Source organism: Equus quagga, chromosome 11 (genome assembly GCF_021613505.1).
Source record: "Equus quagga isolate Etosha38 chromosome 11, UCLA_HA_Equagga_1.0, whole genome shotgun sequence".
Taxonomy (NCBI): domain Eukaryota; kingdom Metazoa; phylum Chordata; class Mammalia; order Perissodactyla; family Equidae; genus Equus; species Equus quagga.
The window spans coordinates 62,021,587-62,045,049 of NC_060277.1; the positions used below are offsets into that span (position 1 = coordinate 62,021,587).

At 42.8% G+C, this 23,463-nt stretch overlaps 1 protein-coding gene across 5 annotated transcripts in view; it reads right to left on the reverse strand.

Moving 5' to 3' along the window:
* The window catches only part of MYOCD (myocardin), a 95,552-nt gene that overhangs the window by 28,904 nt on the left and 43,185 nt on the right, over positions 1–23,463 (reverse strand). For all 5 annotated transcript variants that reach the window (XM_046677887.1, XM_046677886.1, XM_046677885.1 and 2 more), the window contains 4 exons: positions 20,457–20,512; positions 18,922–18,997; positions 16,105–16,266; positions 1,350–1,525 (listed from right to left, as the gene is read on the reverse strand). In XM_046677887.1, coding sequence (XP_046533843.1) covers positions 1,350–1,525; positions 16,105–16,266; positions 18,922–18,997; positions 20,457–20,512 — 470 coding nt within the window. The remainder of the gene's footprint in view (positions 1–1,349; positions 1,526–16,104; positions 16,267–18,921; positions 18,998–20,456; positions 20,513–23,463) is intronic.

Genomic DNA, 23,463 nt, shown 5'->3' on the forward strand with positions numbered 1-23,463 from the left:
CGTATTGTATATTTGAAAGGTGCTAGGAGAGTAGATCTTAACAGTTCTCATCATAAGAAAAAACAATTGTAACTATGTGTGGTGATGATGTCGACTAGACTTATTATGGTGGTCATTTCACAATATATACGAATATCAAATCTTTATGTTGTACACCTGAAACTAATATAATGCTATATGTCAATTATAACTCAATTTTAGAAAATAAAGAGAATTATACATATACATATAAAATAACCATATATAATAGATATATATTAATGTATAATATATATTAATAGAGATATATAAAATATCTAATTTCAATCCATCAAACAATTCCTGTGAGGCCAGGAGGAGTAAACTTTTCCCAAAGGGAAGGGGCTGAAGGTCTGGAGGGTTGTCTCAGAGCCGGGGTATGGAAGACCCATCTCGCTGTCACTCTAGTGTTTATCCTTCCCTCTCGTATGTGCACGCCCACACACGTCTCCTCTCTGGGGCTCCATGAAGGCCACCACGCTAAGCTGAGGAGAACTCCCATCAGGTCGGTGTGTGGCTTCTGGAGGTGGGAGCTCCAGGGCTGGGGTGCATCTACAGTGTTCCTGGGGACCACACAGCTATTCAGCCTCACAGAGCTGTGGTTCCTCCTCGGAATCGATGTCAGCGATCCCACCCGGAGGGGACTGTGATATCCAAGAAAAATTCTGTTAAAGTGCCTAACCCTATCCCTGTCACAGAGGGAGCCATTAATACACAGCAGTAGCTGTTGTTAATAAGTATTATTGCTCTTTATAAATGTGCTTTTAATAGTATTTGCCGTATACGTTCCTCACATCTCGAGAGTTTGTGGATTTGTCCGGAAAGAGGTGAATGCTGTGCTTGGGCTGGGGCTGGAGGTGGACCGTGGGGGTTCCGCAGGTAGAAGCACCATGGGCCTCCCTACTTTGCATCCAGTCACCACGTCCTGCTCCCCACTCCCCAGGACCCGACAGGGACTCTTCCACACGTGGAAAGCTGGTAGGCTTTGCAACCAGTCCTGCTCTGGCACATTCTATCTGGGAGATTATGGGTGGGTCATTCAATGTCAGTGAGCCTCATTTGTACCTTGTTGGTAAAAACGGAGATAAAGGAATCTACTTGGCAGAGTAGCTGCTTGAAAAGGAAGTCACAGGGTAGAGTCCCGAGGAGTCTCTCTCAGTGTTTCCTGGAGGCTGTTGCCCACACACCCGGAACCCGGGACCGAATAGGATGAGAAGAGGCACCAAGATGGTGTGCCAGCGAGACCTCTCTGGGGTCTCTAAGCCAAACCAACCGTGGCAGTGTTGATTTTAAGACTGAAGAGATGACAGGCTGAGATGTGGTTTGTTTACCTGGATTGTTCCCAGAGGACCTGCCAAAGGGGTCTCTGCAGCTTTCGTGTCTGGGGGAGATCCTGCTGAGCCCTGGGGGTCTTCACCTCGAGTCTGGTCTGGAGAAAGCCCATCGCTGCTGCTGTCCTCTTCAAAGGCAAATGCATCTGCTGATTTGGAGAAACTCACCTGGTTACCTGAGGGAGCGAAATCCAAGAACTGGGTCAGTGGCTGACGCACATCCAAGGGCTTTTGGGAAATGCTTCAAGGTGTCATCCCTACTAGGAGAACATGTCTGTCTCCTTAGATCTGTCTCCAGTTCAAAGAAAGAGTGAAGGTACATTTTAAATCGTTTCTCATATATTTACTCTATATGGGAACTTGTGTTTATAAAAATGGTGTGTCTGTCAGGGAAGAATGAGTGATATATCAAAAAGTCTATCATTTGTTAAACTTCATTTTCAAGTTCATCCATTCCTTCACATTTTCTATGTGAACCCATATGTTTTCGAAACGAAATCAGGGGAGATGAAGGAAAGAAAAGGGGCCACTGAAGGCAGAATGAGGGCCAAAGGAGACTGCAGTGGGCGAACGCCCCATCTCCCTCGGGTTTTACGACGAGAGAGAGAGAATTGAGATGACAACGTGCCATTTGCATCATGTTCAAATATAAAGCAGGGCACCCAGCACAAAATGTTTAGCAAACTGCTAATAAGGATAAGCTCGGACAGCTACTAAGTTTAAATTCCTGTCAGAATTCGCTAATGTCACCAGAGGTCCCACAGCCCCATTCAGCTAACGCATATCTGTTTATAAAAGCCATAAATGTGTCTCAGAAACTTCGGCATGATCTCTATTTTTTTTCTTATTTGGATTTCCTTTTCATTTCTCCTATCTCCGTGTCTGTTTTGAAATCCTCAATGGCTCACACACGCAGAGTCTTCCTCAGGGGCCTGCGTGGTCTTTGGAGGGGAACAGATAAACTGGCTTGGGGAGAGGGATTAGCAGATCAGATGGGACTACAATGACATCCTTATATGTCCCTTATGTTTTTTAATTGCCAAATTTCATCTAGTTTATGATCCGACTGCACAGTACAAAATGTGCTGAGGCCACATAGCACTTCTGACCCGATTCCAGGCACAGCTCTTCCAGAGGAATTTAGGTATTATCAGGAGGTTTTCCAGCCCAGCGTTCTCCACTCACACCGACAAGAACTTCTGACTCCTGCTCTGTGCAGATAAGAGAGAGGAGCTTTCGCCGAGGCGACTGCAAAGGCAACAAGGAGCTGGAAGTAATGGAACAAATGTGGTTTGGGGCTTGTCATCACCGCCCCAGCTGGCATCTGTCACAAACCCTCACTCAGACATCGCAGTGTCAAATCAGGAAAGAGGCCGGACAAGGACAGGGCAGGTGGAAGCTCCAGTTGCTGGCCTGTTGGGCATAACACTAACCTGGAAAGGCCTGGGGACCAGCATTGCTGCTCTACCGCTTCGAGAATCCTTTATTACTGCTTTTCTACGATTATAAAAGTAATATATACTTATCATAAGAATTCATACCATACAAAGGGTACGTAATAATGTACATAATCCCACTTCCTGTTAATAATTTGTTGCTGCTTCTAGATTTAATTCGATACATATAGCAAGACATATACACACATTATAAAAAGTATTTCACACAGATAGGACTGGGCGGAATACACTGTTCTGAAACTTGCTGTTTTTCACCCTACAACGTTTCCTGGAGATGCTTCCGAGTGAGCACAGAGAGATTTTCCTCAATTAAAAATTTTTTGTAACAGCTACACAGCATTTCATCGTATTAATGAGAACTTTCATTTATCAACTTTCATTTTCAGAGGTGGACTTTTTTTTAGCTGTAAAAATTTTGGAATAATAGAAAAGTACAGAGAATAATATAAAACACCTGTTTACATATCCTCTGAAATAAATAAATGCTAGCATTTTCTGATATTTGTGTCAGAAATCTATTCATTTTCTGAGAGGGGTTTCTCTGGGTATTTGACAAATGCCAACTTGTTCTCTGAGATCAGGGGTCACTCTTCTCCCCCTTCAGTACTCTGGTCACAAACACTTCCCTTTCTATTTTGCGTCCAGAGTTAGCTACACCCTTCCCTTCTTTTCTCACAGGACACCATGGACTCTGCAAATAAGCCTCTAATTGTCATTTTCATGCCAATTGTGAAAGAATTTCCATACCATTTTTCCTATCTCAAGGAGATTGTTTGCCTCGGGTCTTCCTAGGAAGTTCCTTCCAGTTGCTTCCATAAGGATGTTCCCACTGTAAACTCAACCCGTAAGTTTCTTTACTTCAGAAACCATATTTTCATTGAAATGTCAAGTCCTTCTTCTGTTTGTGGAATTAAAGCCTTTGTCCTTGTTAAAAGGATTATTTGTGTTACTGGGAGCCAGGTAGGCATGGGAGTGGAGGTGGGTGGGTGTCAAGCCTTCCCCACCTCAGAAATGGCAGCATTTTGTTGGGACTTACTTGGCATCCACCCTGAGCCAACACCATTCCCATTTCCAGAGACCCCTGCACGTGACTGTGCCAGCCCCTGGGGCAGCCAATCTTCTCTGCCCCGCAGGATCCTCCATCTGAGAGCTTTATTAGCTTATACTCCCTCCCGCCTCCTTCAGTCTAAAGGGTATGGCTCTTCTCTGTGTGGTCTGATACACGTGAAGTGACAAAGACTTCCTCACTCCTGCCACTCTCCATCTCTACCTACACCCACACAGAGTATCATATCCCAAATGTGCACAAAGTGGAGGGAATTAGCCAAATTGCACCGTTGTCCGAATACTCTATCATGGGTAGAAATGTTACAAGAAAGCGGGGGGACAGAAAGAGAGAGAATGGTTTTTCTGCTTATCTCCCAACAACACCACTGTAATTGTTGCAAGTGGAGTGATAGCAAATGATGAAAATGGTAGTTTGTATCAGTAGTTCACTTAACAGTGGCAGCCATGAGAAAAATAATCCACTTTTGTTAGGCTTCATCATGGTCCCGTAAGTTAGAGCAGGGGGCGCACTTTCAAGATGAGAACATTGCAATGTCCAGTCCACTCAGTGATTTAGAGACTGAGCTAGGAGTGCAGATCCAGCCTTTGGACTCTCAGAGCCACCAGCAGAGGGGGTGGGGAAATCCATTACCCTCTCTGGAAGCCATCAGGTAACAAGTTGTTTAGGGAACATCGTAAGACCTGCTGGGTTGGTTGGTATGGAGAGGTAACACAGAAAATGCCAGCAAGTCTACTTTTTCTGCACTCATCACGTACTAAGGACATCTCCATGTTCCACAACATCTTTTACTTGAGTGTTTGAGATTTGAGAGACTGAAAATGACATCCTGATAGTGGGAACAAAGAAGGCAGAAGATTCTGGGAAGGGTCATCATGATGATTTCACTGAGACTTGTCTCAGAAAGGGGTCGAAAGGATTGTGAAAGCCTTGTTGTTGCCACCAGTAAATCAGCATGCCCTTTCCACTTTGACACCTGGCATTTGATGACCTCAGGTCGAGGTAGTAGAATGAAGTAGAAAAGTCTGGAAGCAGAGTATCTGGAATAAAGGAGTTGGTAATCAGTCCCATTTTCCCCAGTATGGATGGAGCATTCCTCAGTTATTTTGTTCATTTCCAGCCTTCACACATTAAGAGAAATAGAGACCAGTAGGAGCATAATCAGATACGATATGGTGAAGAGACGGAAGGACGTTATCGTACCTTCATGGGACACAGTAGGAGAACTTTTCAAGGACTAGCCTGCCTGGTGAGTGCTCTTGGTGGTTAGACGAAGGAGACAGAATGCAGAGCAGTCCAAGAAGACTCCTGGAGGAGGTGGGGTTGAATGAGCCTGGGATAACCGTCAGCTGTGGATAGCGCTACAGAAAGCGAGGGGGGGCATTTGGCGGTAATGGGTAGAAGTGAAAGGGAAGTTACAGAGTGGTGATTAGCAGAATTGAAGTGGGAAGGGTGAGGAAGAAACTCTCCCAGCCAAGGGAGAGCATTATTTGGGGAGCCAATCCCTGGAGAGACACGGCTTCTAGGAGTCTAATTTATCAAGTGACATCAGTCATTTAAAGAGGTTCCTGCTTAAGTCAATGAAGAAGCCATGAGCACATGCAACCATATATATGAAGAAGCCATGAGTGCACAAAACCACATATGGCATAGTTGTTTACACCTGAGTGAACAAACAGGGAGAGGGCCAAGGCTCTAAGTATGACTCCCGCCTGGTATCTATAAAGCACGATGTGCCAGGTCAGAATATGCTGACAGAAACATTGAGGACCACTTAGGGGCTGTCCAGGACAAAAGATCCTGGCATGGGGCCCCTGCCAATCACCACTTCCTCAGTGCCACAGGTGTTTCGGATTTGTGACTGCTAGGACAGAAGACGAGAGAAAGAGGCGGCACAAAGCAACACACTGGGCTCAGTCTCTGTTGAGGAAGAGAACCACAACAGTGGGGAGGCCCCTGAGAGAAAACGGCACTCGCTTCCTTTTGAGATGATGTTATGTGGTGTCCTCTGGTCAATAAGAACTTGGGTTCTCTTCTGCCACCTCAGTATAGTGTGACTGTTGGCAAGGCATTTAATAACCTCTTGGAGCCTCAGTTACCCCATCCATAAAATGAGAGTCATAATACCGGCTACCTCTCAGAGTTCTAAGGATTAAAATAACATAACATATGTAAAGCATTGGGCCCAGTCTCTGATGGCCAAGTGTTCGATAATTTCTAGCCGCTGTCATTGTTACTGTTTTTGTTAGGAGTATCTGCTTGTCTCAAGTTTACCATTACCAAAAATAAAAAAAAAGACCACCCAGGAGGCAGTTTCTCCTGTGGTCAGCTTTGCAAAAGTCAGCACAACCCCAGAGCCAGAAAAACTGGTTTGTCGTGAGCACTTCATTCTGGGAAAGTGGAGACAGACCTGCCCCAGAACAGGGGTGTCACTGGAAAGGCTGCATGTTACTCCCTCTCATTCCTGGTTCAAGCGGGGCTCATGTGGAGAGGGACAAAGGTCACCTTATCTGGCTGCCTCTGGAACAACCACGTCTATCGGCTTTGTGTTGTGACCCTGGGCCTCTGCTCCAATCTCTGACGGCGCGAGGCTCCCTGGGAGCTGCTGGAGTGCAGGGTACTGGCTATTGTCCCTGTAGACACGTCAGGCTGTGTGATGACAAGGACCTTCTCGGGAAGCCCTGACATCATCCTCCAGCTATGCCCACGGGGCTGGCTCCGGGCACTGGCCCTTTGGGGATCTTGGCCTGGCGACTCCAAGCTTTCCCTCTCTCCCTTGGAAGTGATTAGATGAATGAGTCAGTTGTACTTTCCTCCGCATAAACATTTAACATTCCAAGATTAAAGTGAGATAATTGAAGTCCTAGTCACCTTTCTGCTACGACCCACACCAAGGTCTGGAAACCATGAAGTGGAATGTGAAAATGGACCTTGCCTGCTTATCTACTCGCAAGCTGGAGCAGTGTGCTGCATGAGAGCTATTTTAATTCATGGGCAGACCATCTCCTGACATCCTCCTGGAAGAGACCGAAGCAAAATCCACTTCCTAATGGAAGAGACAATCCACATGAAAGTAGCTATAATTTCAATGTGTCTCTTGCCTAACGATATTCCAATACTCCGAAGATACCACAGTCTGTAGAAGACAGACTATGCTGTCCGAAAAAGACAGAATCCACTTCTCTTGAAGGGAATCAGATGCCTTTACTATGTAAGTGGATGTTTGGAGGAATAAGGATTCCTTTTCCTCAGATTCCCGGCACTTCAGAAATTTGCCTTAAGTCTCTAGATATACCCTGATCCTAGGACCACAGGAGTCCAGGAAATACAGTTAACCTGCATGAGCACTGGTCCTGCATGAGCTCTTGAGGCTAATGCTCTGGGGACAAAGATCATCAGGTGTGTAAAGATAGGGTAGCACTGTCTCTCACTTCCTCTCTTCCAGAATGCACCCTTGCACAGCTCCCTCTCAGGGTTCTGGGGACCTCTCCCCAGCTGCAGGCCCAACTTGGGCGCGCCCTGCTCACCTCTCCATGAGGTCTGTGATCAGTCCAGTGGGCAGCCACAGCCAACTCCAGGACAACCCCCCTCCTCTCCTCTCAGAGCTAACTTTCCTTCTTACCACTCCCACACCCTCCAAAGCCACCAGCTCCCTGACTCTCCCTTCCCACTCCTTTCCCAGAACCCAGAGAAGTATTTTTCAAGTATGCCTTAGTGTGTTTCTTTCCACAAGGATCATTTACACTTTGGAAATTATTTCCCATTATGGAATGATAAATTTCGTCCGTGAGAAAGTTGTGCCAAAGCAAACCCTTTCTTTTGATGCCAAAGCAAACAGTCCTACTATCTGGCTTAGAGCCACAGTTATTGTCTATTTGTCTTAAAAATGAATGATCAGAGAGTATCAAGACTTCCAGAGTCTCTGAAGAATAACTGGATTCTTAGTAAATAAGAATTTTTGTTTTGTTTTGTTATGAACTCTGAGCCTTGGGGATATAGGTGAGCAAAGACTAGTACGGAATCTTTCAGAAACGTAAGTGGCAGTTGTAAATGGATAACTTCTGGACCAGTCCCGGTGGACTAGAAATGTTGCTTCCTCTGTTAAAGGGTTACAGAGATAAAAAGAACTGATTTATCTTTGATGATGGAGCTGTCTATTCTGAATCACAGGTTCGAGTTTTTAAAAAAGTAGCTGAAAAGCTGACTTAGCCATTCAGATGGTCGCCTGGCCCAGACCAGGGCCCAAACCAAGGAAAGGGTGAGGACACTTTAGGAGGAGAGGTTTATCTATCGTGAGCTGAACTCCAGGATCCTTCACTGTTTGAAGAGTTGGGAAAGCCAGCTGGGGTTCTGTTTTACTCAAACAGAAGCCAGGCCTCGGGACAATAAACAGCTTCCTTGGTAGCTCAGGGATCATGCTGTCAAGTGAAAAAACTACTCAGATGACCAGAGAGAGAATTAAAAAGCTAGGAGGAGGCTCCAGGGCTCTCAAAACTGAGGGATCACTAAGTAATAATGACCCGCTCATAAGCTCAACAAGGCCACGCTAAACTCCAGCGTTTAATTTCTGTTTTCATAAATCCTCACTCCCTACGACGTCATGTTTGTTGTATTCTGTCCTGAGAGAGTGTGGCTGATAGTGGTTGCCACATTGTGATTTATAATAAGAAATATATACTTGGTCTTCATTCCATGTCTGACATTGAGGTCCTAAAACCTTTCGAGATTTCCTAAGTGAGGAGAGCCACAAAGATATCTTTTGTTATGTTAACAAGGTGACTTTTGGACCCTACCTAACATGGGGCTGGTTACCAGGAGAACCAACCCTGTGATTAGATTCAGTCCCACCTCTGACCTCTGGAGAGGGGCGAGGGCCTGAAGAGTAAGTCCAGTCACCAATGGCTAATGATTTAATCAATCACGCCTATGCAATGAAGCCTCCTTAAAAACTTGGAGGACTAGATTCAGAGGGTTTCTGGGTTAGTGAACACGTGGAAATTTGGGGAGAGTGGTGTGCTCTGGAGAGAGCATAGAAGCTCCATGTCCCTTCCCCCACACCTTGCCCTATGCATCTCTTCCATCTGGCTGTTCTTGAGTTATGCCTTTTCATAATAAGCCGGTAATCTAGTAAGTAAGCAAGTTTCCTGAGTTCTGTGAGCCACTCAGGCAAATAAATTGAACCTGCTGAGGGGGTCTTGGGAACCTCTGATTTATAGCCAGTCAGTCAGAACTACAGGTGACAACCAGGACTTGTGACTGGCTTCTGAAATGGAGGGCGGTTTTACGGCACTGAGCTCTTTACCTATGGGATCTGATGCTATTTCTGGGTAGACAGTGTCAGAATTGAGTTGCACTGTGGGACACCCAGCTGGTGCCTTGAGAATGGTTTGGTGGTGTGAGAACCCCGCCCCCTACCCCCCATACACACATGTTGGGATTAGGTGCTTAGACCCCGTTAGTGGTTTTCTCTGAAGAGGAAACAGAATCAGGTGCACGCTCCTCTGAGATGCAGCCAGGAGGAGGCCCAAGCCTCCTGCTGTGGAAGTCAAATCAGAAAGCCCCCTATTCATCCACATTATGTCATTCTAGCCCGATGTGCCTATGTTTCTTCCAGCTGGAATCTGTAAAATGCTACCTGACTCAGAAATAAACTTGCAGGCTGGGAGCGAGATTGATAGCTGGCACACAAAATGCAAGGAAATTTTCGGGAAAAGACTGCTGTGGTTGTTCAGCTGACTGCAAGAGGGTGACATCTGGAAATGAGAAGAAAACTCCCAGAGTGGGACCCGGTTCTCTGCCAAAAATGTCCTTCCTTGTGCTGGGAGAGGTTCTAGACTATTTTATTTAAGGGTTGAAGAATAGTTGGTCTTTAATAAAATCTGGAGGAAGGAAGACTATGATGGAGTGTTCCACTCAGAGCTTGGCAGAAACAGACACACAGCTGCAGAGAGAGCTGGAAAATGTAAACACATCTGGAAAGGCACGTGGATGGGGGGGGGGCGATAATACACAGACGCCAGGAGAATGCTACACAGTAAACTACAACCCTGAGTCAACACTTCCCCAGGGAGATGATCTGATCCCAAGAAGTGACAGATAGAAGAGGGGGCTGGAACATTGTCACCACTGGAAGGCGGGGGACTCATAGTGTTATCTCTACAGCTAGTCTCTGAGCACTTCCCTCTGTCTTTACGATGTTTCATGTGATGCCATTACCTTGCCCATAACGACTCTTATGTACATTGAAAGATTACCTCTAAAGAGGCTGATGCATGAGATGATAACAGATGCTTAAGTCCCCACTACTGGTGCCCACTTCTGGACTTTCCTTGGATGAGGTCAACCTATCTCCTGCACCTCTTTCTGTAGCCCTTCCTTCTCTTTATTCTTCACAGATTCCTGCCTCTATCTTAAATATGACTGCGTGAGAGCCTCCTAGCCCTCTCCTCCCTGTGAACATCCTCCATTCCCCACAACCACCCTCTACTGGATGCTCTGGATTCCTTGTATCCCACACTACTTCTGTTTTTACAGCCCTTATCACCCTTTATTATGATACATAATTATTTATTATGTTTGTTGTCTACGTCTCCCAACTAGAATATAAGCTCCATGGAAGCAGAAATCTCTGTATCTTTTGCTCACTGATAGAGCCCCAGCATTTAGAATAGTGTCTGACATAGAAGATATTGCATGAATATTAAAGAAGAGATAAATGAATGAAAGGGCCATCTTATCTAGTCCATCAGCTTAAGTTACCTCTATCCTAAAGTTTCTCAAGTCCACAGCTCTAGACCAATACTCTCTTCTAAATTCTAGTTCCATAGAACCCACTGCTTACTTAATCCCTGTCCTTACATTTCCTGTGGGCCTCTCAAATCCAACAGTTGAAACAAGAATTCATCACTTCTCCCCAAATCTTTTCTTCTACTCATGATTCTGATCTTGATAAATGGCTGCCAGTTACCCAGTTGCCCAAGAGAGAAACCTAGGGGTCATCCTTGACTTTTCCCTTTGTTTAAAGTAATAAAGTCTACTGTTGATGTAATCATGCCAAATGAATGATCTCTCAGCTCCTGTTTTTTCCACACCCACTGCCATAACTCTTGTTCAGACTTTCGTTGATTCTCATCAAAGTCTAACAGCTTCCTAACAGTGCTCTCTGACTCTGTTCCACTTCTCCAGAGTCCACTTCACACTGCGCTCAGAGGAATCCTTTCGTACGCAAAATCCCCATCTCTTTCACACACAAACACAGTTCTGGCTCCCAGTAGAAACCCTTCTAATGGCTCTCCCCTGCTTTATTATTATTATTATTTTAAATTATGTTCTCTCTTGTTGGGGAACTAGGTAAGTGCTTATATTTGTTCCCTTAAGTGATGAGAGAAGTTTGAAACTCTCTACTGCTTTGAAGACACAATTTAAAATGCCTTTATAACTGACCAGTGCCACCTCTCCACCCTTCTTACTCATCTCTACCCTTCTCCTTTCAGGGCTCAGCTAAGAAATCACATCTCCGAGGATGCCCTGGTTAGGTACAGGCATATACGTTCCCATTGTGAGTTTTATCCATTCTCTTCATAGGAATTACCACAAGGAATGATAGTTTTCTTCTTCCATGCCTCTTTTCTTGCTGAAGTAGGAAGCCCTTGAGGTCAGAAATGAGACAAACTCACTAACATGTCACCAGAGCCTAGTTAATTCTTTACATAAATTCTTGAATTGAATTCACCTTGAAAAAGAGGCCCCTCAGATAGGCATTATTATTGTGGGGATTTCAGAGAAGAGCGATTGAGGCACAGGGAGATTAAATCACTCCAAAGTCAGAGTCCAGCTTTGAAAACCAGGGCCATGGGTCCCAAAGCTCCTGCTCCTTCAGGAAGCTTCACATCCTGTCCGTTACTTTTTTTAACAGCCCTCATGTTTATTGCTTTCTATCCATTTCCACTGACTGTGCTCCTGCTCACACGGTCTGACTCTGCCTCCTTTCCTCCCCCCCCCCCCCAGTGCCTGAAGGGGATGAATATTCCTAAGCCTCAGCTCTCCTCGTGGAGACTCTCCTGCTTGACAACCCTGACTGAAAGCAAAATTAAATGAATTCAGGAAAAGACAGGAAACTAACAAAATTTATGAATAAATTCATGAACTGCTTCTTTGCAATAATAACCAATTAAAAAGAAAGACTTCTAGCAAGGGTAATGAAAAAGAGAGGGAGGAAGGGAGTGAATACACCAATGACAAAATTTGTAATGAAAATGGAGTGTAACCCTTGGTTCAGAGAAGCTGAGAACACCTGTAAGACAATGCCTTATAGAACTTTAGGCTACTAACTTTGACATTCAGGAGGATAAGGAGAATTTTTAGAAAAATGTAAATTGTACAGTTTACTTTAAGGAGAAAATTTGAATACACAACTATGAACACAACTGAAGAAAAGTTATCAAAGAGCTATTCCCAGGAAAACAACTGAACCTCTCTCATTTCCACAGGTAATGGTTTCAAGCAACTGATCACTGTGATTGTACTTAAACACTTCCAGAACATGGAAAAATATGGAAAGGTATTAAGAACTTATTTTGTGAAGCCTTGATATTTAAATCTGAGAAGAATAAAACAACAACATACACCAATATTATTTATGAACATGGTAGCAGAGAGGACTAGCTATCCATCAAAATTTATGCTCCCCTTCCATAGTGTAGAGATATTGCTGGGAAATCGCTGTTCAACCAAGAAATACCTTTCCCAGCCACATGTACTATTTTCACAATGGAATGGGAGTGGTAGGATGTGTTCATTTCCGGTAGAGGGTTTTAAATATGTGGGTGGGCCTTTTCACTCTTCCTTTCCCCTTCACTGGCTGGATTCAGAGGATGATGAGACTCTAAGGCCCAGGTTGGCAAATGATGGCCTGTGAGCCTATTGTCTGTTTTTGTAAACAAAGTTTTATTGAAACACAGCCATGCCCTTTGTTTACTGATTGCCTATGGCTCCTTTTGCTTTACAAGGGGTGAGTAGTTGTGACAAGCAGCTTAGAGAGCTTAGCTTATTTACTCTCTGGCCCTCTGAGGGAAAGTCTGCTACCCCTGCTCTTGGGGATGGTGCAGCAGCAAGACTGAAGAAGCCTGTGTGCCTGAAAGATTTGCCATTAAGGGAAACCTTCCCTGGACTGTTTATGAATAAGACATAAACTTCTATCGTTAAGCTGCTGAAGTTTTGTGATTTGTTTAGCCGCTACCCTTAACCCAACCAATAATAAAATAGATGCAAAATCTCAGACAAAATACCAGCAATTTCTAGAAAAATTTTTTTTCCCAGAAACGCAAGGTGATTAGGAAAGATAGCAATACCACAGTACTAGATCAAAGAAGAAAATCCATGTGATCATCTTTTCATGCTTGTTGAAAGCGTTTAAAAAACTCAACATCTATCTTATAAACTACTCTTAGTAGAATAGGATAGAGAAATATTTCCTTAGAAAATCTATCTATGGCAAAAACTAATATGATATATAGAAAGTAATGATTAGAGAAATTCCCATTTGTGATAGAAACAAAACAAAATGTTACATTAACATAATATAACAAAAAACATAACATATATATATAACAATATAATACTGCTTTTGAAGCACTGGCAATGTACCAATAATAATAATTTTCTGCTATGTAATATATTAATAATGATTAAATTATATAACATTATTTATTGCATAATATAAAATAATATAAATTATATGTGCTTTATGTAATTCATACATAGAATTTTCTATATGATATAAATCTACATATGATATAAATATTTTATATATAATGAAATATAAGATTTGTATAATATAGTATATTGTATTCTATAATTTATGTAAAACATAATTTACAAATAAAAATATGTAATATATAATGTATAAATAAAACATGAAAATTATATATAACTTATGTATGAATATACTGTACATAGTTTTAAAAATGATATTAATTATGTAATATATTAATAAAACCATGATGTTGCTTTTTAAGCTATAAGCCAGTCCACCAAGGTAGAAATAAAATGAAACAGGAGGCAAATTTTCACTATTTGTAGACAATATGATTGTACATCTAGACAATCTAAGATAAATGGAGAAACTATTGGAACTATTAAGAAAATCTTCAAAGGTGCAAAATTAATAGGTTTCCCATATGCCAGCAATAATTGGTGTGACTTGAGTAAAAACCCTTACTAAGGGAAATAAAAGAAGACGAATTGGTGGAGAAAGATACTGTAGTTGTGCCTCAGAACAATTAACATATTTCAAACATATGAATTCTCCATAAATTAATCTATAAATCCACTGAAATCCCAAACAAAATTCTAACAAGATTAAAATTGGAATATTTTAAATTTTCTGATTTTAAATTTCACCTAGCAGATACATACGAGAGTAGCCAAGAAACAGAAAGATGAAACCAACATAAAGAAACTTGTGGAGACAGACACTAAAACAAATTGTAAAACATATCGACAAAATTGTGGAAAAATAAAATTAGATGTGTCTCTTAAACCATGTACTTAAATAATTTCATACACACTAAAGATTGAAATATAAACATGAAGTATCTAAACGTTAGAAGACAGTATAGGCGAATAATTCTATATTCTTGAGCTAAAAAATGTTTTTAATTAAATGATAAATTCAGAAACCACTAAGAAGAAGATGAATAGGTTTAACTATATGGAAATTAAAAGCTGCTATAGGTAAAATACACTGTACACACAATAATGCAAAGGATGAGCTGGTCAAAGGATGCAACACCTGGGACAGATGGAGGATTAGCATTTTTTCCTCCTTATATATAAATAGCTTTTCGAAGCAGTAGGGTGAGAAAATGCCAGTAGAAGAAAGAGGAATAGCCACGAATTTCCAATGACACAAAACCACATGGAAAAATATAATCTCACCATAAACCAAAGAATGCAAATTAAAATGAGATCTTTTGCCTATCATATAAAAAGCAATCATAAATTTACACGCATGGAATAGAATGTTTTAAGAAATTAGAAGAGATGCCCAGTGGAGATCTTTTCCTGTCGTAGATCTTATCAGAGCAAAGATGGACAAAGTGCACAGTTGAGTAGGCTAGTCAAAGTTAAAGGCACAGGATAATTAGTGTGGAGGGAGAGAGTAGAGGAGAGGCCAAATCACAATGGGATATTTAATGGGCACTGATGGGTGAGCGTATTGTCCCTTCTAGAGTTGATATTTTCATATTTACATGTTCCAAATACAAAATTCATGTGGCCTTTTAATGGTTGGGTGAGAGCAAGATTTTAGAATGTGAATAATACACTTGATGATAAGTTTAAAAATGAACTTGTGTTCAATAAAACGTCTTTATACATACTTTCTGACAATGTGTCGAAACATTTAAATGTGTATTGCTTACTAAATATCAATAATCTCAGAGCCCTCTGTGGGCATCATTGGAAGGAAATCAGTTTGCCTATGGGGATGTTAACTCCCCTTTCTTCCTTCCATAGTAGTTTTCCCAGGTCCACCCCAAAACCTCTGTGAATGAATTCAGTGCACTCAGGCTGTTTGAGTTTATTTGGTCTCAATCGTTCAAAAAGTCTACAAAATGATTTTACACAGTGTATGATAGAATTAATGTTTATGTCTCCTCCTTGAGTATTTGTACCTCACCCTTTTAGAACACATGAGGGTTGTCAAAGAGTTTTCCCGTGCTTATATAACCTGAACCTCCCTCCCAAGATCCTATGAGTTGGGCCTAGTGGATATTGTTATCTCCAACTCAGAGAGGTAAAGGGTCTTGGGAAAGCCTCGACAACAGCAGCCAAACTGGGCTTAGAGTTCAGGTCTTCTCACTCAGGTCCAGTGCTCTTTCCACTCTAGTAATCCACTTCCCTCTAAAAGAGGAAGGTTAACGAGGGGCGTGACTCCTAAGTGATGGATCCTTGTAGAGGAGGTGTTTTGAGGATCACCTCAAGTCGGGTTCTCAACCCGTTTGACTAAAACACAAGTGGTCTATGTTAACCTGACCTTGGAGGGTGAGTAGATGAGAGTTTCTTCCTCACTCTCAGGACCTCTGGCTATGGGGAATGTTCTGGGACAGCAACCCACAGCATGACTCTTGTCTAGCGAGAGACCCTCACCCCCAGCGCGCCAGCCTGTCAGCGCCATGGCTGCCCTCAGACCTTGGAACATGGAGAGAAGCGTGCCATTTGTTGTAACTACCTTTTATGGCCTCTTTCACAGCAGAATCAACAGGGAGTATGTTCTTCTCCACCAGCTCCAGGGGCCCTGGCCGGAGAGCAATCTTTTCATTGAGATCATCGGCGAGTCGGGCTCTTTTCAGCTTCATCTGAGCAGTTGGAATAGACCTCTCTGCAGTGGAGGCTGAGGGGTTGAAATGAAGAGAATCAGTTCTAGAATTCAGTGTTATTTTTGGGTGTTTTTTTTTTTTTTTTTGCTTTTGTAACCAAAGCATTGCATCACATTGTGCTCTATCATCCTAATAATTTTTCAATGCAATCATCATCATCTCCCATGGATTAGCAGCAACACTAGACACTTCCAAATAAAGGCAAATAGAGAGTCAGATGCCTGGAAAAGTTAGAGAAACTTGCTTTGTGAGGATTTTTGAAAAAATGTGAAATTTGGCTATTCTATAAGCAAGCAGTCCACAGAGCCCACGTTGCCTGCTGACCCTAAGCTCCAGCACTTAGATGCACATCCTGTCTGTATGTTTCCCGGCACAGGCTGAGCCTGCAGTGAATATTATCTATTATTATAATTAGTTGTAGTAGAATGACCTCTTCAGGGTCTTGTACTTGTCGATGTTGTGATACTGACTGATTCAAATGTCCAGGTCAGATGTAAAAGAAAACAAATTCCTTTCAAAGTTATTTAATGAAACAGAGGGATTTTTAACAGTGAATTTATCCAGCAGGCAGTTTCCCCTCATTCAGAAGGTGAGCAAGGCCACTAGCAGAGCCCTAAATCACCGCTCTGTGCCCCTTGCCGTGAGGCGCTCACCGATTTCTGTGGAAGAACTTGGAGCAGAATCTAGTCACCTGGTTGGGGCTCTAATGCAGAGCTGTAAGTTAAGATTCCATAAGAGTTTGTAGCTTTACTGTCAACTTTGCAAATTTAGAAGGTGAGATATTGACAACACAAGGCTCCCAGCCCCATTGTTCTATTATTATCAACCTACTAACCCAGGCCTAGTATCTGGCAGCTGATCTAGAAATCTCCGTACAGGAGAAGTCTAGTGATGTTTAATTGCTGCAACAGGTCAGACTTATCTAGAAACTGCATCTGCAAAGCACTTGACGTGAGATGGAGAAAACATCAATGCTCCAAACCAAAGAACGGGTGTGCCTAAGCCTAAACCCTCTCCAAGTCACCCTGCAGGTCATTGCAAGGGCTTTTTGCTAACCCCTCTGCCTCAGGGATCTTTCTGAGCCATCCTGTGATGGAACACAGGATTAATCAGAAAACACTCCTTGCTTGCATCTTCCTGAAAGATGGTCGTCTTCATCCAAATGTCTCAGTCGGGTTTTGCAAGCTCGCCACAAACCCAATCCACTCCCCTCACCACCTGAGGTTCTCCCTCACCAGCCCACCACCCCAGCAAGCCTCGTCTTCTTCCTTCTCTCCCTCATGTCTTACTGAGTTCACTTAGCTTCCCCACCCTGGAGTGCTTCCCACCTTCTCCCAACCACCACCGTCTGACACTTCTTTCAGATCTCAGCAAAGAGCCTCTTAACTCCTCCTGCTCTTACTGGATCCCTTTGGCTGTGACTGCCTGTAGCAGTTATAAGCATTGGCCATTACTCTTATATTACTGATTCTGAAATTAGATAGTGAACTCTTGGATGGCAGGCGTCATTTTGTATCTAGGGGATTCTTGGTGCTCCAGAGGACTATTTCCCAATTTCTGTTGGGGAGAAGAGAAGATTCCATGGGAATCACCAGAGACACACAACTGGACTGAGACCTCTGTGATTCACAGCCTGATATTTTAATTCAAGACTGTAATAAATAAAATTTCTTATGCTTTTTTATTTGCCAAGGAAGATTAACCCTGAGCGAACATCTGTGCCAATCTTCCTCTATTTTCTATATGAGTCGCCACCACAGCATGGTTGACAAGTGGTGTAGGTCTGTGCCCAGGATCCGAACCCACAAACCTAGGTTGCTGAAATGGAGTGCACCAAATCCTACCTCTAGGCCATAGAGCTGGCCCCTCTTATGCTTTTTTGATTATAGTATTACTACAGACTCATTGTCATAAGTGTGGAAAATGCTAAAAAAGTATACAAAGGAAGCAAGGCATTAGAAAATTCCCCACTTAGAGTTAAATGTTTTTAATAGGTAGGTGTCTTGCTTAATTATTTCTATTTATCATTAGGGCTATTTTTTTAAATCACAGAATCTGACTGTGAAGCCAGTTTATGTTATGTTTTTTCATCCCAGAATTCGACTGTAAATACAGGGTTTTTTTCTGGTCTTTTCTCTGAACGTCATTTTGTAAGCCTTCTTTTATTAAATCATTATTCTTTTAAAGCTTTATTTGTAGTGGCTGCAAGGGTGATTCATGATTTATTCATCGAAGCCTCTATTGTTGGACATCTCACTGTTTCCAATGTTTCACCATCTAAACTAACTTCACAGTAAACATGACTGTACATAAATCTTTGTATGTCTGATTATTTTCTTTGGATACACTACTAGAAATTTATTACTGTGCTAAAAGGTGGACACATCTTAAAAGAATTTGATATATGTTGGACAATCCTTCTGTGCTCCGAGAGAGTCAGAAAGTGGCACAGCTAAGATTGGAACCAAGGTCTGATACCTTCTTAGCCATTACATGGCTTCCCAATTTGATTGTCTACTGGGGCCGAGAATGACTAGATGACTGCTCAAAATTGCCCCTTTGTAATGGCACGGGACACTTTTTAAGAGGACTTAGTAACCGTACAGAGACAAAGAACTCTGGAAAAAAGGCCCACCATTTGACGGGTTTATGATTTTGCGCAGCCTTACCTTGGAGTATGTGCATATTAACCAAGTCACCACGGTCGGACCTGTTTCTGACCTTGCGCTTCACGGTGTCTTCAGTCTGGAAGCACAATCACAGAATAAATTCTGATATTAACCTCACACAGGTGAATCACCCAGTTTTAACTTTAAAAGAAACCCAATTTCTCTCAAAGGGGAAAAGTATTCTTTTTATGACAAATGGAACATAAAATAGAGAAAAATATCTCTAGTCTCCTATCTTTGATGCAGGAACACTTAAACAAGACTCCCCAGTAATTTTAGGATGGAAAAATGAGATAAATGGTAAAAAGCTTGGGTCCACATGAGGGCTACAAATTTAAAGGCCAGGCAGGTACATACCAATAAAATATTAATAAAACTGTGACAATACTAAGCTGTACTAGAATCAATTCTATTCCATTACTTCTTAAAACAGCACAAAATTAATGAGGGTCAGAGACAAAATGTAACTGAGTCCCTCTAAGTACAACATGACAACACACGTGCTCCTCCGTCATTTGCCCGACTTCTCTCTTAGCACCTGTGAAAATGGTGAAAATGTCAAGCCTGCAGATGGATTCAGACCCACTGTGAGTTGGAAGGACACCTAGAGAGAGATTATCTGCCGAGTCTCATCATCTCCCTGAGGATGGAGCTGTCCGCAGGGATGATGTGAGCTGGGGCAGAGCCACGTCGGCACCTCAAGTCCCTGATTTCTAGTCCGGGAGTTTTTATTCCACTCTATGGGATCTCCTATATTGTCCCTCTGAGGGTCAGACCTGGATCACTCCAGTTCCAATAAAAAAAAAGGTATTCTCCAGGTAGTAGGCACCACAGCCTCTCATGGGTAACTTTGAAGAGTTCGAGAGCTCTGCCCTTTCTCCACCCACAAACGAGTTGTGAGGCTAGAACTCTTAGACAAAGAAATCCCAGAAGACACCTCCTTTGTGTCTCCTTCTCATTTACAGTGCTGATGCTTGCTAAATAGTATTTATATGATTGATAAGTTCAGGTTGCAGAGTTATGCTAAGACGGTGCAGGATATATGACAATTTCCCCCGTGAAATGCTAACAAAAACCTCTAGAAGCAGGAAGAGAAATAAACTCAATGCCTGTTGCCTTTAAGTAACTGTGAATAAACTTGGTATCCTCAGGCCCTCCCTTACCACTGAATGGGATTTTAAAAAATCTGACTGTTGCTAAGAAAGGACTACAATGAAAGGTAAGGCAGCTTGTAAACCAACTTTCCCTCCTTTTTTAAAGTCTCTCTGATTTCTACGAAGTCCTTGCAGGGATTGCCCAGACATTAGAAAGACTGGGGATACCTTTTTGAAAGCAGTTTGAAAGCTAATGTAGTTGATCCCATTTCCACAGTTTCCAGTTCATAGGAGTAAGATTCCATATGGCATGGGGGCAGGGAACCAGCAAATTGGTTGAGTTTCTTGTGGAAATTCTACCTACTTCAGCCAAAGCTTGGCATTCAGAGATCCGTAACCTGGAATCCAAGTTCAGGAAGAGGGCAGTTTGCAAAAAATTACCTTGTCACTGTCCAAACGTTTCCTCTGCTCATGGGACTCAGTTGGACTCTTCAGTGCTGAAACAGAAAGACAAGACGTGAGCAGAGGTGGGCTTAGGGGCACGGAGCCGCATCACAGTACTTGCTGGTGCGCTTGCCGAGCTGTGCACAGTATGAACGTGATCGCCTTTATTAGGCCACAAGCAATTGAAGAGGAAAGGCCTGGAGGACACCAGCTTCCCTGAAGCCATAGGATACAGAGGAAGGTGGAACTTAGGCCTCAAAGAGAAGGAACAGCAGAGGCAGAATACGCGACAGGAAGAGCAGTGGCGGAGACAGGGCATTCCAAGTTCCTGAGGAAATACGGAGGCCTGTGGAAAACTGGGGACGGAAGTAACATTCTAGTTTGAGGGAGACGGGTAGACTGGGGTAAGTAACACCCTCTTTGACTTTGCTCTGCCCTTGAGTGCAAAAGCCTGGGTGGAGGCTGTGGTCCATGAGAGAGGAGTCTCACACTGTAGAAAGGGACATGCACTTTGGATAAGATATGTGGCTGGCTGGCCAGGACATGCAACTAAGGGTGTGGAGTGAGAAGCACAAAATTTTGAGACTTTGAGGGCTGGAAGGGACCTTGGAGATAGTGAAATACAACTCCAACCCTGCACAGAATGGGGAAACTGAAGTCCACAGAAATTGGTTGACTTGCCCAGGGTCACACAGTTAGGACTAGGAGCCTTGGTCCCCTGACAACCTAACTTCTTTCAAAGTGTGATGTTCATAATATTAGCAATCAGAAGCGGCAGGCCCTGGTCCATCATAGCACACAGCAGCCATAAACAGCCTGGACCGAATGCCCGCTTCCATTCTTTCCACTGTTCGCTGTTCCTCCTCCTCACTGTTTCACAGCGCTCTTCACGATGATTTAGCAAACTCTTTTGACTTAGCAAAGCCGTAGGACATCATTCAGCAAAATTCTACGTTTTTTTTATTACTTTTCCTGATCCCCTGGAACGATCTCAATCAGGAGCCACAAGGAGTTGCTTTTCATTCTAAGTAATGAGGTTGATCAGAGGTTACAGAATCGCACTGAATATTTTTCTGAATTGTAAGTCTGGACAAGTTCATGAATCACATGATCCAGAATTCTAATATTACTCCAACAGATGTCCACTCTTAAGCTGCAGGCAACGGAATACTCTTCTAAACTTTGGCCAGCACAAAAAATTGGGTTTCTGGCCAAATTAGCACTGGGGCCCATGTGTGTGTCATTGTGTATGCCTCATTCCGTCCTTAAGATCATGTTAGCGTGAGCATAGTTTTTAGAAAGACTTGCTGGGCATCAAGCAAACTCCATTGCAGTCCTGGCGGCTGGTGGGCCATGTCATCCTCTATTGAGGACACTCTTTGGGAAGCTACTAAGGCTCGATCTCTCTAAATCTCCCTGCCTCACCCCACCATTAACAACGTTGACCAAAGGAACGTGCAGAATAGCCCCAGCTGGCTGCCCGGTGCCAAGTACACTGGACAAGCACGCTTCTCCTCACTTTGAGCAGAGATCAAAAGGCTTCCTTTCTTACAGGAAAAAAAAATTAATTATGTTGCTTGAATATGACATTTCTGATTGATTTAACACCAGTTTCTTTTTGCTGCTTTCACTCTTAAAATGGGCTTTTCTGCAAAACCTGCCATTTCAAATGGCCCTTCCTCTCCCGCTCCCCTATTTGTCCTCACTTAGTGGCTCTGAGAAATTTCTCCAGTGGCATCTGGAGGAATGTGCAGTTCTACTGTGTCACTCATGCATTTTCTCTGATTTGGGTCTGGTTGCCATCCTCAGTAAGGAGGCTTGCCTTTTCCAACATTTAATCAAAGTTGCAACTTATATTGATGGCGTTCTGAAAGCAAATCCCATTTCCCCAGGCAACTAGATACTACAAGTCTGCTTGAAGTCCAGCGGGCCCTGGTGAATCTGTACGATCTGAACTGGTAGGTCTTCACCTCTGACCTGCAGTCTGGCGAGCATCTAATTAGGTATGATGTATTGGTGTGGCTTAATCACTTACATAATCCAGAAAAGGAATCCATTGTAGTGTGGTCTTATTAAGTGGTTAAAAAGAATAACACATCCTTTTCCTGAAGAAGCAACCCTAAGGGAATGGTATGAATTGAGATATCACTTACATTCCGTCTCAATTGGTTTTAATTGGACTTGGGACTTAGGAGGAATTTATTCGGTTCTCTTGTATCTGAGGCTTTTCAATGCTTATTAGTGGAGATTACTAATCATTCTAAGAAACATCGTGTTTCCTGTATCTTAGCCTGTAGAGCTATAATTCATCACTTCTTGGTGTTAGCAACTCCTCTGTGAAATGATTCTCACAGTCTAGTTCTCCAATGCCAGAAGCACAAAGGTCTTCTGGAAACTTCTACCACAGGGTGGGAGAAGGCCTGTTCATTTATCAAGAACTTGGGAAGAAAGCCAAGGAAGTCCACACACTGCATTTTACTACATGCTATTCTCCTCAGGGCTTAAGAGATGTTATATGGGGCATTGGCTTGAGGTCACAATGGAAAACTACCCTGCCGTGGTCCTGTGATTGCCATTGGCCTTTTCTCTGACTCCTGAGAATGTGGGTTTTAGCCACTTTCCCTAAGGGCCAGCAAAAGCCATAATGCACCTCACCCCCAAGGTTGGCTTTTTAGAAAATACATAAAGGACCTCCTTTGCTGCCAGCCCTGGCAGCATCAAATGGCAAAGTTTTGTATTTAAGGGACATTGACATTTAAGATTGAAAAGGAATTTGAATTTCTAAATTAAAAAAAAATACGTCCATGTGATTTCAAATTAAAATATGGTTGTAAATTCAGTCAGCCACACATCTAACTTATTCCCCCTGGAGGAAGATTAATCTCTTCTCACAAGGGAATTCATGTTCTCGCCTCAGAATTTAGTTACGGGCTGTTCCTATTTCTGTCCGTGCAGCTCCAGCTAACTTGGGTCAGCTGTGTGTATAAACATTTGCTTACTTAGA